Source organism: Eleutherodactylus coqui, chromosome 10 (assembly GCF_035609145.1).
Source record: "Eleutherodactylus coqui strain aEleCoq1 chromosome 10, aEleCoq1.hap1, whole genome shotgun sequence".
In the NCBI taxonomy this organism is placed as follows: domain Eukaryota; kingdom Metazoa; phylum Chordata; class Amphibia; order Anura; family Eleutherodactylidae; genus Eleutherodactylus; species Eleutherodactylus coqui.
In genome coordinates, this window is record NC_089846.1 from 14,724,137 (window position 1) to 14,741,815 (window position 17,679).

Genomic DNA, 17,679 nt, shown 5'->3' on the forward strand with positions numbered 1-17,679 from the left:
ATTCTTATACATAGGGGCAGTATTATAGTAGTTATATTCTTGTACATAGGAGGCAGTATTATAGTAGTTATATTCTTGTACATAGGAGCAGTATTATACTAGTTATATTCTTGTACATAGGGGGCAGTATTGTAGTAGTTATGTTCTTGTACATAGAGGCAGTATTATAGTAGTTATATTGCTGTACATAGAGGCAGTATTATAGTAGTGATATTCTTGTACATAGAGGGCAGTATTATAGTAGTTATATTCATGTACATAGGGGGCAGTATTATAGTAGTTATATTCTTGTACATAGGGGGCAGTATTATAGGAGTTATATTCTTGTACATAGGGGGCAGTATTATAGTAGTTATATCCTTGTACATAGGAGCAGTATTATAGTAGTTATATTCTTGTGCAGGGGGGCAGTATTATAGTAGTTATATTCTTGTACATAGGGGGCAGTATTATAGTAGTTATATTCTTGTACATAGGAGCAGTATGATAGTAGTTATATTCTTGTACATAGGAGCAGTATTATAGTACTTATATTCTTGTACATAGAGGGCAGTATTATAGTAGTTATATTCTTGTACATAGGGGGAAGTATTATAGTAGTTATATTCCTGTACATAGAGGCAGTATTATAGTAGTTATATTCTTCTACATAGGGGGCAGTATTACAGTAGTTATATTCTTGTACATAGGGGGCAGTATTATAGTAGTTATATTCTTGTACATTGGAGGCAGTATTATAGTAGTTATATTCTTGTACATAGGGGCAGTATTATAGTAGTTATATTCTTGTACATAGGAGCAGTATTATAGTAGTTATATTCCTGTACATAGAGGCAGTATTATAGTAGTTATATTCTTGTACATAGGGGGTAGTATTATAGTAGTTATATTCTTGTGCATAGGGGGCAGTATTATAGTAGTTATATTCTGGTACATAGGGAGCAGTATTAGAGTAGTTATATTCTTGTATATAGGAGGCAGTATTATAGTAGGTATATTCTTGTACATAGGGGGTAGTATTATAGTAGTTATATTCTTGTACATAGGGGCACTATTATAGTAGTTATATTCTTGTACATGGGGAGCAGTATTATAGCAGTTATATTCTTGTACACAGGGAGCAGTATTATAGTAGTTATATTCTTGTACACAGGGGGCAGTATTATAGTAGTTATATTCTTGTACATAGGGGGCAGTATTATAGTAGTTATATTCTTGTACATAGGGGCAGTATTATAGTAGTTATATTCTTGTACATAGGGGGCAGTATTATAGTAGTTATATTCTTATACATAGGAGCAGTATTATAGTAGTTATAGTCCTGTACATAGGAGGCAGTATTATAGTAGTTATATTCTTGTACATAGGAGGCAGTATTATAGTAGTTATATTCTTGTACATAGGGGGCAGTATTATAGTAGTTATATTCTTATACATAGGAGCAGTATTATAGTAGTTATAGTCCTGTACATAGGGGGCAGTATTATAGTAGTTATAGTCCTGTACATAGGAGGCAGTATTATAGTAGTTATATTCTTGTACATAGGGGGCAGTATTATAGTAGTTATATTCTTATACATAGGAGCAGTATTATAGTAGTTATAGTCCTGTACATAGGGGGCAGTATTATAGTAGTTATAGTCCTGTACATAGGAGGCAGTATTATAGTAGTTATATTCTTGTACATAGGAGGCAGTATTATAGTAGTTATATTCTTGTACATAGGAGGTAGTATTATAGTAGTTATATTCTTGTACATAGGAGCAGTATTATAGTAGTTATATTCTTGGACATAGGGGGCAGTATTATAGTAGTTATATTCTTGTACATAGGGGGCAGTATTATAGGAGTTATATTCTTGTACATAGAGGGCAGTATTATAATAGTTATATTCTTGTACATTGGGGATAGTATTATAACTAGCGTTAAGGGCTTTGCTTGGATTTCCAACCTTTGTTAGCAGAACCAAATGGACCTACCAACTATAATTTTTGGACAGATCTGTGCTGGGGTCGTGAACATGTGTGAACAGAGCCTTAGATTTTCCCTTTGCAGTGCTGTACTGCCCTAGGTGATAAGTGGTGTTGGACCTTCTGCAGCCGCTTGTCTCTATCAGTTCCCTCCATTAGTGACATAATTTGTGCATTCAGCTGACACGCGTTTCATTGTCAGAACACCATTTATTTTGTACGTTACAACCGATCACAAGACACACACAGATCAATAACATCAAACCCTATAAACTCTCTTATCTCTTACCAGTCCTGAGTTACAGCAACTGTTATACCCCAGTCACATCCAGAGCTGCACCCACTGTACTTACTTTCTGCTATCAGCCCTCATAGCGCAGGACGTCATGTCTCTATACTGCCCTCCACTAGATTAGAAAAGTATTGATTATACAGGTTACTTTTTCACAGTCCCATGCAGTACTGCAGTGCCTTGTCTGTATGACCTGTATCCATCGCTGTGGTGCATTGTGGGAGATGCTGTGTTTTCTATTTCAGACTCTTGTACATCTTATAATACACTAGAATGTTGTACGTTATAAGATCTCTGCAGTGGTGTCAGACGGCACAATGCGAACAGCTTCCAAGGAGAATAAGTATTACTGCAGCTCTGGATGTGACTGGAGTATAAGACTAGATGTAAACATGGAGTTGTGACTAGAGCATAAGATATGAAGTGATGGCAGAACAGTGACTGCAGCTTTGGATAGGACTGGTGAATAAGATATAAAGTGATAGACTAGTGACTGCAGCTGTGGATGTGACTGGAGCATAAGACATGATGTCACAACAGAATTGGATGTGACTGGAGTATAAGATAGAATGTAACCACTGAGTTGTGACTGCAGTGACTAGAGAATAATATATGAAGTAATAGCAGAATAGTGAATTCAGCTCTGGATGTGACTGGGATATAAGACATGAAGCAATGGCAGAACAGTGACTGCAGCTCTGGATGTGACTGGAGAATAAGACCTGGTGGAAGTAGTAATTGGTAGAAGTAAAGACATTTATCGCCATCTTGTAATGACCCCGTATCATTTTCGTCTTCCTTCATAGACTTTTTCTGCTTCCAGAAGACGGATCCATAGTTGTCATTACATCTCGTGTAGGACGGAGCCGACGCTTCAGAAGGACCAACTCCCATCATCCTCTGAGTTATAATACTTGATCCGGTCCAGGTAAGACCAGACCTTACAGGCCACCATGCCATAGTACGTCTCCAGCTTGGAGCAGCCATGTCCTTGGGTCAGGTCTGTCCACACTCTGGCCATCTCATCATGTCCAACCATGGCCGAAGAGAAGATGACCCGGTAACAGCAGCGGTTGTATCGGATGTGCTTGGTCCCCGAAAACCGAGAGCTGTGGATAGGAAGGACTCCGGCCTGCTGAGCGCAGAGGCCAATGAAGACCTCCGAGGGCACTGCCACGGGCACCCTGTCAGAGAGCAGATACATTTTCCTAGCGACCTCCTGTGAGATGACCACCGCGGAGCCACTGCAGTAGTCGGGATAGAAGGTCTCTGAGTATGATGTCATGGGGACAAAGCTTGGACTGTAGGGGTCTCGATCAGGCCGGGCTTGGTGTATGACCTTCCCAGTGTAGACCTCACCAGCGCGGGCCTGCAGGCTCAGTAGGTAACGGCTCAGACTCTCAACATTGACAAACATCTGCTCATCGGCCTTCAGGATGAACCTGGCGCCGGGACAGAAGGCCACAATCCACTCCATCATCATCACCGCCTTCAACGTTTCATTGGGAGAAAGCTCTAGAAAACTTCCTTGCACCAAGTCCTTGTAGACCTGAGATTCGTTCAGGAGTTTGTCTTGAGCAGACTCCACCTGCGGCCTCCCCAGCATGAAGACGCGAGTAACCCCAAGACCTGGCAGCGACGTCGTGTTCCCCCAGGTCTCGCGAATTCTCTCCCGCCTGATCCTGTTTTCAGGAGAACTGAAGATGATGAGAAGCAGGAAGACGTCGCGGCCGGCACAGCGCTCCGAGCCGCTGATCTCATACGACCTGGAGATGTTCTCCCTCTGAAGACTCAGGTTCAGCATTTGCGCTCGTTCTCGAATCTCTGCAAACTTTCCTTCTGTGTAAGTGGAGGAGACGGAGTGCAGGAAATACTCCTCCATGAAATCTGCGCCAAACAGCAGAGCGTGGAAGAGGACGATGTTAAAGAGGATGAAGCAGCACTGATGGGTGCGGAGCCGGCAGAGGGACACCTGTGAGAGAGGAGGACATGGTGAGGGGTGCATGAGATACCGGGGAGCAAGTGTGAACAGACTGCGACCTGAATGACGCGATGCTGCGGGGGACAATACGCCTATGACTCCATATATGACACCTTATGGGAAACCCTATGTATAACGAACTGAATGACAATATGCTGGGGGGGACAATATGCCTATGAGTCCATATATGACACTTTATATGTAGGGTTTCCTGTAACGGACTGAATGACATGATGTTATGGGGGACAATACGTCTATGACTCCATATATGAAATTTTATATATATATATATATATATATATATATATATATGTATGTATGTATGTATATATGTGTATATATATATATATATATAGGGTTTCCTATAACAGACTGAATTACCTTATATTGTGGGGAACAATACGTCTCTAACTCCATGTATGACACTTTTATATATAGGGTTTCCTATAATGGACTGAATGACATGATGCTCGGGGGGACAATACGCCTATGACTCCATATATAACACTTTCTTATAACGGACTGTATTCTCCACCCAAAGGAGCTTTCTAGTTTTATGTAATTAAAGCAAATCTGTCACTTTGAAGCGGTGTCCTGCACCAATCCTACCCAAGACGTGGGACCTAAAGGCTAGTACAACCGGAACATCTCATCACGGTGACGCCAGTACCCTGAAATTGTCGTTTTCAAGCCATGCAGATTAACTGTAACGGGTCCGATCGGCATTTCATTTGCAGGATTGGTCCAGGTTTTCTTCCCCCACCATCATCTCAAATTGCGCCTCACTGCAGAAAGTGTAACGTGCTCATTGATGTTCCCTGTTGTGGCCATCTTGCTCGCTGACTAATCGTGTGCCTCTGCGTTTCTCCCTACCGAGGCGCATGTGTGTGAGGGGGAACATCAATGTGCAGTGAATGGAACACAGTATTTCCAGCTCAAGGGAGCTGGAGGCATCAACAAGACCCGAGGATGTGCAATGAAACGCACATCGGACCAAGTGCAACCACGTTTTGGGGTGAAAATTACATTTTGGGGATTGAAGTCACTGTGACAAACAGAAATGTTCCAGATAGAATTGTCTGCATATTCCATCGTTTTTAGACAGTGTGGCCCCAAATTAAATTTGCATTATGGATTTCCATTGTAATCTGCAGCAGAAAGATCTGATGTGAATGCCCATAATGAAGACAGACATATTTTTCGTCTGCGTGCTGCCTGTCTACTTCACGGAGAATGCACACACCTATTTTAGCTGATGCTGCGTTCTTTTTTGCACTTGCGTAACACACAATGCATACAGGCAAATGTGAGCGAAACAGCGCAAGTCAATGTATTTCATTACCCGCAAATTACCGCGGTTCATACGAGCGTATGATGCAATTCAAATACGTTCATGTGAGCCCGGGCTTAGGCACAGCATAATACCCCATCTCTCAGGCTCAAATCAGTAAATCAGACCTCAGACTCGTCTATCAGAACTGCTGTGCTGATGCTGAAGACCACCTGGCTGACCTCCCTTGAGTCTCCACCTTGGGCTTCTCTAGGCTCTGAGGACCCCAGCTGATCAGGCGCCCGCTGTCAGCACCGCAGTACCCGGTGGTGGAAGCTACTGCTCCAACCCCAGAGTAGTGGCCGATGCTTGTAACTGCAGGCTGGGATCTCATTAACTCCTTAACGCTCCATGACTGACGTACAATCACATCATAGAGCTTTGGGGTTTGTATGGAGAGGATCATGAGGTACCATTCGGTTGCCATGGCAGCCGAGAGCCTTCTGTAATCGGGCCGAGATACAGAAGTAGTCATACAACATACTACAATACAGGAAGTGATAATCCGCCTGCAAAAATGACTAAAGACACGGGCGGATTTACTATTCAAAATATGACCGTTTTCTGGTGGAAATTGTGCCACAAAACTGTCTTGTGTGCTTTTTCCACATTTGCTGTGTGTTTATAGACGCTTTTTCAAACTTGCCCAAAAAGGGGGAATCCCTGAGGATTAGCTGATTGTTCAGCCCACTGTCAGTGCCGCAGGCCAGACATCATAGGTGGTCAGGGAAAAACTAGAATAGCCGGATTCGCTCTCAGTGAGATCAGGTGGAGCTGCGGTCTGGGGTGGACATCCAGTCCTGACCTCAATGATAAGACGGAAGTGTAATAGAAGACATTGCGAAAGTTGATTTCAATGGGAGTGAAGCCAACTATTACACTTCCGCTGCTGACCAGCGATGTTGATATTTGGCCTGCTACACTGACAACTGGCCCCATGATCAGCTGATCGGTGGGGGTCCTGAGTGGCGGACCCTGTCGATCAACTATTGAAGGCCCATCTTAAGGAGGGCTCATAAATAGTATTTTCCTGAAAAAACCCTTTAAGATGGACGTCTCCTACTCCATTGTCAGTATGAACTCTGATAGGCTAAGATGTACCTAATGTAGTAGGATCTGCACCATTCTTCATACTAAGGTGACCAGCGTCTTGATTTAGGCGGCACAGTCCCACTTTGGGACCCTGTGTCCCGGTTTCCGCCGGTACCCAAGCGGGACAGCCATTTGTGCAGCTTTCGAGACATCTGTCCCACTTTTGTAACATTGGGTCACCATTGTAGTGATTACCAGTCAGGGGTTCACAGCAAGAGGTTCCGCAAGAGGAGAGGAGAAGGAAGGAGGCGCTCCTGCGGGCGCACACACAGCCACCCGCCGGTAGTAGTGCTAAGAGGAGCGTTGGTGCTGTGAAGACTAGGCAGAGGGGGCTTCTGTTGGGGTCACTACTATTGCTGGGGATACTGTGGGGGTCACTATTATTGCTGGGGGATACTGTGGGGGGGCACTATTATTGCTGGGGCTTCTGTGGGGTCACTATTATTGCTGGGGCTTTTGTAGAGGTCACTATTATTGCTGGTGCTTTTGTGGGGGTCACTTTTACTGCTAGGGCTTCTTTGGGGGGGTCATTACTGCTGGGGCTTCTGTTGGGTGTTGCCATTATTGCTGGTAATACTGTGGGGGGGCACTGTTATTGCTGGGGCTGGTATAGGGGAGCGCTAATACTACTGAGGTACTGTGGAGGGTCACTATTACTACTGGGCCTGGTATAGGGGAGCGCTAATACTACTGGGGCACTGTGAGGGTCACTATTACTACTGGGGCTACTGTGGTGTCACTATTATTACTGCGTCTACTCTGGGGGGTCACTATTATTGCTCAGACTGGTATAGGGGAGCACTATTATACTGGTGTACTGTAGAGGATCACTATTACTACTGGGGCTACTGTGGGGCTCACTATTATTTCTGGGGCCAATATAGGGGACACTATTACTACTGAAGCGTGTGTTTATACATGGTGAAAATGCTGCGGAATGTCCGCAGCTAAAGAAATAGTCAAAATCTGTAGCATTGGTGCAGATTTTGACAAAAAATCAGCTGCAGATACACAGCGGCGCTCCTCCTCACTTCCTCTGAGGGCTTCCCGCTGTCAGCTGTCTGGTCAGGTGATGCTGATTAGGTGAGGCCACTACAGGCCGCTGGGAGCCGGAAACCAAGAGTGCTGACAGCGGGAAACCTACAGGGGAGATGAGGGGGTGCGCCGCATAGTATGAAATCAGCTGTGAATACACGGCTGATCTCCAGTCAAAATCCACACCAATGGTACATATTTTAACTGGTTTTTTTTGGATGCAGAAATGCTGCTGAATTTGCTCCATGCCTTTTTTTTTTTTTTTTTTTGAACCGACGCTGTACTTTTTCTAATGGTAAAATCATAGGTTGTGATAAGCCCCGCCCCTGACCACACCCCTACGTCCTGCTTTGACCCTAGGAAAATCTGGTCACCTTATTCGTACATTGGGCACATCATGGCACCCATCTATCAGCTGGAAGAGATTTATTGCTGGCTCCGGTAGCCACGCCCCTTCCTGCTAAGCCCCGGCTACTTTACAAGAGATTGTCGCAAAAGATATGTGTAAAAATGGAAGTCAAACTTATTTTTTGCACCAAGACGTACTTTTTCGCGCCATTTTTATGTTGATAAATTTCCCCCGTTGTGTCATAATTCCGCACCATTCATGGAAACCCTGCTTCTTGTCAGTGAATGATAACCCTGTTGCCTACATTTACAGGCAGTAAACATGTACACAGTCCTGTTCTCAGCTGAGGGTTTGTTACAATTCCATGCAGTCTAGGCAATTTTCTGTGAGCAAAACAGCCCGCACTCCTGACTGATACATTGGCGCAAAATACTGCAGAGACTTCTTTTGCTGATGTGTTCAGCTCCCAGAGAATTGTCTGGACAGGATACAATTGTAACAAACCCTCAGCTGACAGCAGGTCTAGCTGTGTACAGGTTCACTTCCTCTCAATGTAAACAAGGTTCTCATTCACCGACAGCAAGCAAGAGAATTCCGTAAGTAGTGAGTTTAAAAGTCTAATTGATGAAACTTTGATGTTCTGATTACAGCTGGATGTTAGTGGAAACAGTCAGCATGCTTGTGGACCTGAGCTCTTATAATGCAGGGGGCAGAAAGTTTCTTCTGCATCACACAAAGAACCCAGTGTAAATCACTTCCCAGAATGCACCTCACCAGGGCATCGTCCAGAAAATCTTCGCTCCCAGGGGTAACAAACTTGTATGATCAGAACTGCTCTGCGGTCGTCGGCCTGTGACCCTCCTGATGTCCAGGGACCCAGACGGGTGCAGATATTCTATATCAGGGTTCCCCAACTCCAGTCCTCAGGGACCGCCAACAGGTCATGTTTTCAGGATTTCCTCAGTGTTGCACAGGTGATGTCATTATTGTCGGTGCCTCAGACATTGCCACAGGTGTACTTACCATAGGATATCCTGAAAACATGACCCGTTGGTGGTCCCTGAGGACTGGAGTTGGGGACCCCTGTTCTATATGCTCTCAATGCCAGCTGCAGCTGTTGTCACACCATGTGGAGATGCTGCGTCTGGGGCCAGGAGACAAAGGGTTAAGTGTTATGTCAGGGTAAGATGGACGCTCACCTGCATGACGCCAGTCGCACGAGCAATCTTCGTTCTGCCGCTTTGTTCAGTATCATTTCCTGGGATGAGTTCTTTATTCTTGTGTTTTCCAGCCGCTCACAGGGTAAAGTTACTTTCCGGAGAACCTGATCCGTCTGCAGCGCACCTGACCGAAGCCGCGGTAAGTGACACCAGGCGCGATCTGACGGATGTCCTGGACCTGAGCGTTGGGACTGGAGACTCCAGCTTATCGGTTATGCCCATTTTACACAGGACGAGAATCTCGCAATTCTTGTTTGACCGAGCGGACGACCTAGTGACCATCTCATTTTTATGTTGGCTGAGACTGAACGACGAACAAGAAGCGCACAATTCTCATTCGTCGTTTAGTCGCTCGCTCGTGTTTGAACTGAGCGATTATCATTCAGTTTCGCTCGTTTAAACATTTTTATGAACAATAATCATTCCGTCTAAATGCAGCTTAAGGGCGAATTTTTGCCGCAGAATCCAGAGCGGGCGTCCGCCTCCCGATTCAGCAGCAATGACCGTCCATAACATGCTATGGAAAAATGATTCTTCATGCACACGAGCGGAAACAAATTGCGATTTCCACTCGCGGATGTAAAAGCGCAGCATGCTCCATTTTCCTGCGGTTCCTGCGGAGCCCAGCCTAAACTTCGAAAAGGAATTTATAGCTTAAAGGGGTTGTCCCGCGGCAGCAAGTGGGTCTATACACTTCTGTATGGCCATATTAATGCACTTTGTAATGTACATTGTGCATTAATTATGAGCCATACAGAAGTTATCAAAAGTTTTATACTTACCTGCTCCGTTGCTGGCGTCCTCGTCTCCATGGTGCCGACTAATTTTCGGCCTCTGATGGCCAAATTAGCCGCGCTTGCGCAGTCCGGGTCTTCTGCTGTCTTCAATGGGGCCGCTCGTGCAGAATGCCGGCTCTGTGTAGCTCCGCCCCGTCACGTGCCGATTCCAGCCAATCAGGAGGCTGGAATCGGCAATGGACCGCACAGAAGAGCTGCGGTCCACGGAGGGAGCAGACCCCGGCGGCCATCTTCAGCAGGTGAGTATGAAGACGCTGGACCGCCGGGATTCAGGTAAGCACTCTCCGGTTTGTTTTTTTAACCCCTGCATCGGGGTTGTCTCGCGCCGAATGGGGGGGGGGTTAAAAAAATTAAAAAACCCGTTTCGGCGCGGGACAACCCCTTTAAGGTCTCGAGGTATCAATTGGGTTGTTGGTCGTGCCTGCATCGGGGAGTACTCCCCTTTCGAGCCATAAATCGAGCTCTGCAGAAAAGCGGAACTGGTTCCACGACACCCAAGTGGTAAAGCATTTGTCATGTCTCATTTCGTCTCTTGCGCAGAGCTCCTCCATGTATTTTAAGTGGTGTAGCGCTCCTAGCGCAAGTACTCTTTTGTATATAGAGGAGCCTTTCGTGTCGGTGGTTAAATTTCTGGTAAACAACAGTTCCTCCACTACCTCTTCATTCCAATTAATGAAACGAACATAAGCTAGCAGCAATGCTTCATTGTCTCTAACTGTTGCCTCGTCAATTTGCATTACAAATTCTGTGTTCTTTAACAGGTCCAAAAGCGTTTCTTCCACATCAGCAGCCATCTTGGCAATTGTGTGGGTCTCTGGGAATTGCAGTTTCAAGTGTTCTGAAAAGACACTTGGCGTCCACTAAGACTACAACTCCCAGAGACCCACACAAGTGAAAGTTTGAAGCAGTTCCAGCCAAACAGTGGCATTATGGAATACAGCGGGTTAGGTTGTGCTGTAGGTTATCCAGTGTTATGAAGTGTGATTAATCTGTAGTAGAGATGGGCGAACGTACTCGGATAAGCACTACTCGTCCGAGTAATGTGCTTTATCCGAGTATCTCGCCGCTCGTCCTGAAAAATTTGGGGCGCTCTGCTGCTGACAGGTGAGTCGCAGCGGGGAGCGGGGCAGAGCGGGCGGGAGAGAAGGAGAGAAAGATCTCCCCTCCGTTCCTCCCCGCTCTCCCCTGCAGCTCCCCGCTCCGCAGCGCGTCCCGAATCTTTCAGGACGAGCAGAGAGGTACTCGGATAAAGCACATTACTCGGACGAGTAGTGCTTATCCGAGTACGTTTGCTCATCTCTAATCTGTAGTCATGGAGTTATAAAAGTCATACATTATATGATAGAGGTGCGCAGGCTGCACACAACTCCCATTACATGGAAGTGATTCATATGGAAATAATTGCCTTGTCGGTTTCAGATTTCACCGATTTGTTTTCGGATGGATTATCGACAAAAAACGAAGTATCACTACTAATTTTTAGAAAAATGTGTTTTCTACCGCCCCTTTGAGAAGTAAAAACGCCCACAAGGGGGAAATAATGCCCACATTGAGAACCACTGCTCTAATGGAGAACAAGGATCTCTCAGGATTTGTAATAGTTCAACCTATAAGATTCAATAATGTAGAGAATATTAAAGGACCCTGAACAGGAATTCCTCCAGTTGTTGCATGCCAGCGTAATATAAAGCACACAGCCGCCGGCAGGCAAAACCTCTCGGTATACTGTGACAGGAACGCACTGTTAATAAAGTTGTCACATGATCAGAAGTAGTGAGAGGCGGTACCGGTAATGGACTTATCAGAGCTTCTATCTCAGCGGTGTGAAACCCATTTTCAGCGAGGGCCACATTTGGATTATGGTTCCTGGCAAAGGGCCCTTTATCAGGGCTTATTCACACAGGCCTGCTTCTGTTCGTATGCAAATAAGGAAGATGGAACAATACCTCTGCAGCGCCACCTATTGGTTGCAACATTCCTGTAAATCAATTGCAGACCCTTTATACAAGTCTTCAATTCCCAATCATGGCTATAAAAAACGAAAGTCAGACAACCATAAACATACAGCTGTTTCGGGGGGTTTGCCCCTCATTAGTGTGCAGTGGCATTAGTGAGAGGCCTATGACATCCAAAATCCAACTGTTGGAGTCCACTGGTTCCTATAAAGGTGGCAAAAAAGGATGCCAATGTTGTGTAAACATATCCACGATCACAAAGTGCAGCATCCCAAAGGGTAACTCTGGACACTGGGCACACGTAGCCTCAGGCAGAGCAGCACTGGGCCTCTTCCGGACACCCCTAAGAGAGGGATAGTCAATATAGATGGAACAGGAATACATTTTTGTCACTCGTGACGCCACCGTTCCTATTACCCACCGGTATGACCCTCGGTGGTAATAAAGAGAATTCACACACAATGTAAGGTTGAAGTACCTCGGTTCCTGGGAATGGTCAGGGCCTGGCAAAACTTTACTTGGAAACTTCAATGTCACACCAATCAGGAATACACTGGTGCAGGAAAGAACAGACAGTTTGAGGTCAAAAAGAAAACTCAGGATGACACCGATCCTGTAGGCCTGCGTTATCTGTCAGGAACCGCTCCTGGAAGGGGAACTTTCCAGAGGAGGATAGGGGTAGGGTCACTCCACAGACACTCTTGCAACACAGTATCTCTGCACAGTGGTCTTGGCCTTTCTTTTCTCCTCACACTCACTCTCTTTTAATGGTTCCTGGCTTTGGGGACCTTAGGATACCTTTCTTTCTCTTCCATACGTCACCACATGAGGGTTGAAGGTACCCCCATGTGGCTGGCACTCTTTCTCAGGAACCCAGAAGAACAGAACCCCACCTTGCTCTCAAACACTCATACTTATAGACTCTAGCATACCACATGACCGGATATAAATTGATACATTTGCAGACATCACCCAGTCTCATGCAAACAGTAAAGGGGTTGTCCCGCGAAAGCAAGTGGGGCTAAGCCCTTCTGTATGGCCATATTAATGCGCTTTGTAATATTCATCGTGCATTAAATATTGGCCATATAGAAGTTATACATTTACCCCCTCCGGTGTTGGCGTCCCCGTCTCCATGGCGCTGACCGAAGCCTTCTTCTGCCTGGATTAGACGCGCTTGCGCAGTCTGCCCTCTTCGGTCCAGCTCCGGCGTGCTCGCGCCGCAGAGGTCTTCTGCGCATGCGCAGAAGACCTGTGCGGCGCGAGCACGCTGGAGCAGCCCCTTCAGCGGGACAGAAGAAGCAGACTACGCAAGGCTTCGGTCCGCGCCATGGAGACGGGGACGCCAACACCGGAGGGGGTAAGTGTATAACTTCTGTATGGCCAATATTTAATGCACGATGTATATTACAAAGTGCATTAATACGGCCATACAGAAGTGCTTAACCCCACTTGCTTTCGTGGGACAACCCCTTTAACCTCTCACTTGCTGCAGCTGTGAAATACACATAAAAAGAGACTAGACAATTTGCACAGTGCATCTACACAGAAGACATTACATGTATGATATTTATGGTGGGACCAGGAAGAGATGTTGTGGGCCACCACACAAAGAAATCCATATGGATGCAGAAAACATCTTCTTACCTCTGAAGGACTTTCTACATTGCAGATCCCAAAATATAATTTATCAAAATCAGTAAGGGAGCGCCCCAGAGATAAGGTAGAGTGAGAAGTGACTAAGGTAGAATGTATCGCTAAGTGCCTAGGTGAATAAAAAATGGGTTGACTCACTCCGGAGTACCAGAGTCACCCTTGCTTAAGGGTGCTCTAGTACATCCACAGTCACGAAGTGCAGGGAGTATAGTTTACATACCGTGGTCCACAGGACATCCGAACATGGAGAGCATCAAGGGGAATCCGAACATCAAGGGATATATCAGAGAATAGAAGCAGCAATAGTACATCATAGGTCAGAGCCTAAAAAGAACACCCAGCACTCCAGGTTGTAAACTTAGAGAATGGTAAAATGTGAAGCACTTGCTTCACAGGCGTGCCGCAGAAGAGTGCACCCCTAATCCAGAATAGCTGTGAAATACCAGGTCCAACTGGAGGGAGGTTGTACAAGCCACAGTACATTGACAAGTGCTTTATTCAAAAGGGAAACACTATCAATGCGACGCGTTTCGGCTCATAGGTGAGCCTTTTCCAAGCATAAAGAAAATGTGTACTACATTCATATATATAATTAAAACCATTGAATACCATGTGCAGGGTCTCTTCCACGTGTGCGTCCATATCTCCAAGGCTAGGGTGTCTGTTGATGACGTATAATGAAAACAAAGGTTTGGTGCCGTGTCGCCAGTAGAGCAAAATGTGATTGCTTCCAGCAAGAGAAACGACATAATCTTGTAGATATGATACCTTTTAATGGCTAACAAAAATACAGGATGTAATAGCGAGCTTCCGAACCTATCGGGTTCTTCATCAGGCTTAAATTGATTGGATCTGAAGAGGCAAGCATATTTATACACACTTATAACATACATACTTATGACAAGGCACAGATATGGATGTGATTGGTTTGCACTTAAAAGGAATTCTGCAACAGCAAACAAGCTTTTTTTTGTCTAGGCACTGATAGCGGAGTGAAAGTTTTATGGTCCCTAAATTACTGTTGAGGGGGGGGGGGCAGCAGGCTAGAAATGCTACAAGAGATACACAAACATTTTTAGCTAAACACTGATAAGGGAGTGAAAGTTTATGGTCCCTGAATTACTGTTGATGGGGGTCTTATCTGTGCAATAAATGTCTCACACCTCCCCTTCACACATAAATCCTGGGGAATAATTTAACCCAGGATTCAGCGTGTCAAAAGTTATCAATTTATATTCCCAAATTCTTCAGTGGTTTTGTGACTTAAAACCACCCTTCAATATCAAAACTCTCATATCCCCTATGTCATGTCCACGGTTTGAGAAGTGCTCGGCCACAGGTAATTCTCTTTTTCTGTGTTTAATCGTGTGGCAATGAGATCTCATCCTTGCTTTCAGTTTCTGACCTGTTTGTCCAACATAAAGCCCCCCAACAGGACACTTACTGCCACGGATCAGGTACACAACATTGGACGAGGAACATGTGATTTGTCCTGGGATCTTATAGTCCTGCTGTGTGTTGGGGATCCGTATCCTGTCCGCAGTCAGTATATGTGAGCAGGTCTTGCAGCTCCTTACATTACAGGGATAAGTTCCTTTTTGTGTGTCAGAGGGTAATGCACTCCTGATTATAAAGTTCCTCAAGTTAGGAGGTTGTCTGTAACACAGAAGCGGAGGGTCCGGGAATATGGTTTTCAGACGGTCATCCTTGTGTAGGGTATGGTGGAGTTTCTTTGCAGTTTTCCTTAGTACCTCTAGTTGCGGATTGTAGGTCACTACTAGAGGCACACGATTGTTTCTTTCCTTCTCCTTGTATTGTAGTAGTTGATTTCTGGGTATCCTGGTTGCTCTGGTGATTTGGTCATCAGTTGAGGTGGGATGGTAGCCCTGATTTATAAATGTCCTTTTAAGATGGTACAAATGTTCCTCTCTGTCCATTGGGTTGGAGCAGATCCGATTGTATCTGATGGCCTGGCTGTAGACAATGGACTTTTTGATGTGCTTAGGATGGTAACTGTCCCATCTGTGGTATGTAGGCCGATCAATCGGTTTTCGGTATAGGGATGTCTGTATTGAGTTGTTTAAAATTTTTATGGTGGTGTCCAAAAAGTTGATTTCTGTATGTGAGTAGTTTAATGTCAGGTTTATGGGGGGGGAGGAATGCATGGAATCTCTCATGGAATTTTATTAATTCTTGTTTGGTGTTGGTCCAGATGATTATGATGTCATCAATGTAGCGGAAGTAGGCCAATGGTTTGCTGGGGCAGTAGGCCAGAAAGTCACTCTCCAGTTTTGCCATAAAAAGGTTGGCATATTGCGGTGGCATTTTACTGCCCATGGCAGTCCCGGTGAGTTGCAGGAATATCTCTTGGCCAAAGGAGAAATAATTGTGTGTGAGGTGACATATTGAATAAATATATGCTGTAATTTGCACCAAAAAACTCATTTTATTGAATAATAAATAATCCCCTATATGTATAGCTCAGCCTCTGGGGCTGGAAAGTGGAAACACTAGAAGCTGAATATATTACTAAAATATATAAATAAAAGTTGATTATTTCTACATGTTTTTTATTTATTTATAAGCAGAAAATAAATGAAGACAAGTTATTGTAAGCATCCAGTTCTTTATTGCGCAAAAATTTCAACCATAATATATAGGAGACTGCGAGACCGCATGTCCGCAGAAGTGTTACACATCAATCATGTCCACGGTTGAAGGTAAAGGTTGAGATCACCTGCTGCAGCCAAGTTGCGGTCTCTGCCACCATTTTGCCTAATTTTGTGCAAATAGTTGCATAAAGAAAAAGTTTAGTTGTTTACAAGTAAAATTCCTCTTTAGTTTGTAAAGACGTTTTAAGGGGGGGAAAAAACACATTGATGATTAGACAATTACCGACTACAGCCATTTGTAAAGAAACATAATGAGGCACGTGTACTAATACTATCTAAGGCCTCTTTCACACGGGCTACAAAATCTTGCTACAAAACGCATTAATGTGAAGCTCATGGTTTCCAGTGGGTTCTTTCACATGAGAGATGTTTTGTAGCCTGAAAGAACCCATTGGGAACCATGAGCTTCACATTAATGCGTTTTGTAGCGAGATTTTGTAGCTCGTGTGAAAGAAGCCTAAAGGTTAGCACAAACTAAGACAGAGAGTCTTAAAGGGGTATTCTGGGACTGCTAGGTCATCAAAAGTTGACTGACGGGGGCTTGGTACTTGGGATCCCTGCTGATCAGCTGATTGTTTAGCTCACTGTCAGGGCCAGACATAGTTATTGGTGGAAGTGTAATAGTCGTTTCACTCAAATTAAAATCAATGGGAGCCCCTTCTCAAGGTCAAGACTGAATGTCCACATTGAGGAGCTGGAAGTGCAATAGGAGGCATTGCTCCCATTGATTTTAATGGGAATGAAGCCAGCTATTACAGTTCTTCCCCTGCCTACCTATGACAATGTCTGGCCCACTGCACTGATAGCATGCTGAATGATCAGCTGATCGGTGGGGATCCCAAGTGGCAGGACCCCATTGATCAACTACTGATGACTTATCCTACGGATAGATCACCAATAGTTAAAGGCTGAAGCACACAGAATGTCCCGAGAATGTAAAGCAGTGTTTCCCAAACTCCAGTCCTCATGACCCCCAACAGGGCAGGCTTTCAGGATTTCCTCAGTATTACACAGGTGATGTAATTATGGTCAGTGACTCAGACATTGCCATAGGTGTTCTCTCTATAGGATATCCTGAAAACATGACCTGTTGGAGGTCCCTGAGGACTAGAGTTGGGAAACACTGGTGTAGAGCCAGAGAGGTACAGAGGCCTCTGCCCAGCACAGGTGTGTATAACCAGGGAGGCCTCAGAAGCCGCAGGAAAATCGTGTTCGCAACTGGCAACAAAGCTGGTATGGTTGGCAGACCATGGGAGCAGGCCAGGGACTGCTGGAGGTGGCAGGGGGCCAAGGACCATGGTAAAGGGTGACAACAGATGAGGGAACCCAT

The 17,679-nt window shown here is 45.1% G+C and overlaps 1 protein-coding gene across 1 annotated transcript; it reads right to left on the reverse strand.

Annotated features, from left to right (window-relative positions):
* Positions 1–3,136: 3,136 nt before the first annotated feature.
* B3GALT9 (beta-1,3-galactosyltransferase 9) lies at positions 3,137–10,860 on the reverse strand. The gene is made up of 2 exons (XM_066582025.1): positions 10,723–10,860; positions 3,137–4,234 (listed from the first exon to the last, which is right to left on the reverse strand). Exons 1-2 carry the CDS (start codon positions 10,858–10,860, stop codon positions 3,137–3,139), a joined length of 1,236 nt encoding a protein of 411 aa, XP_066438122.1.
* Positions 10,861–17,679: the final 6,819 nt, after the last annotated feature.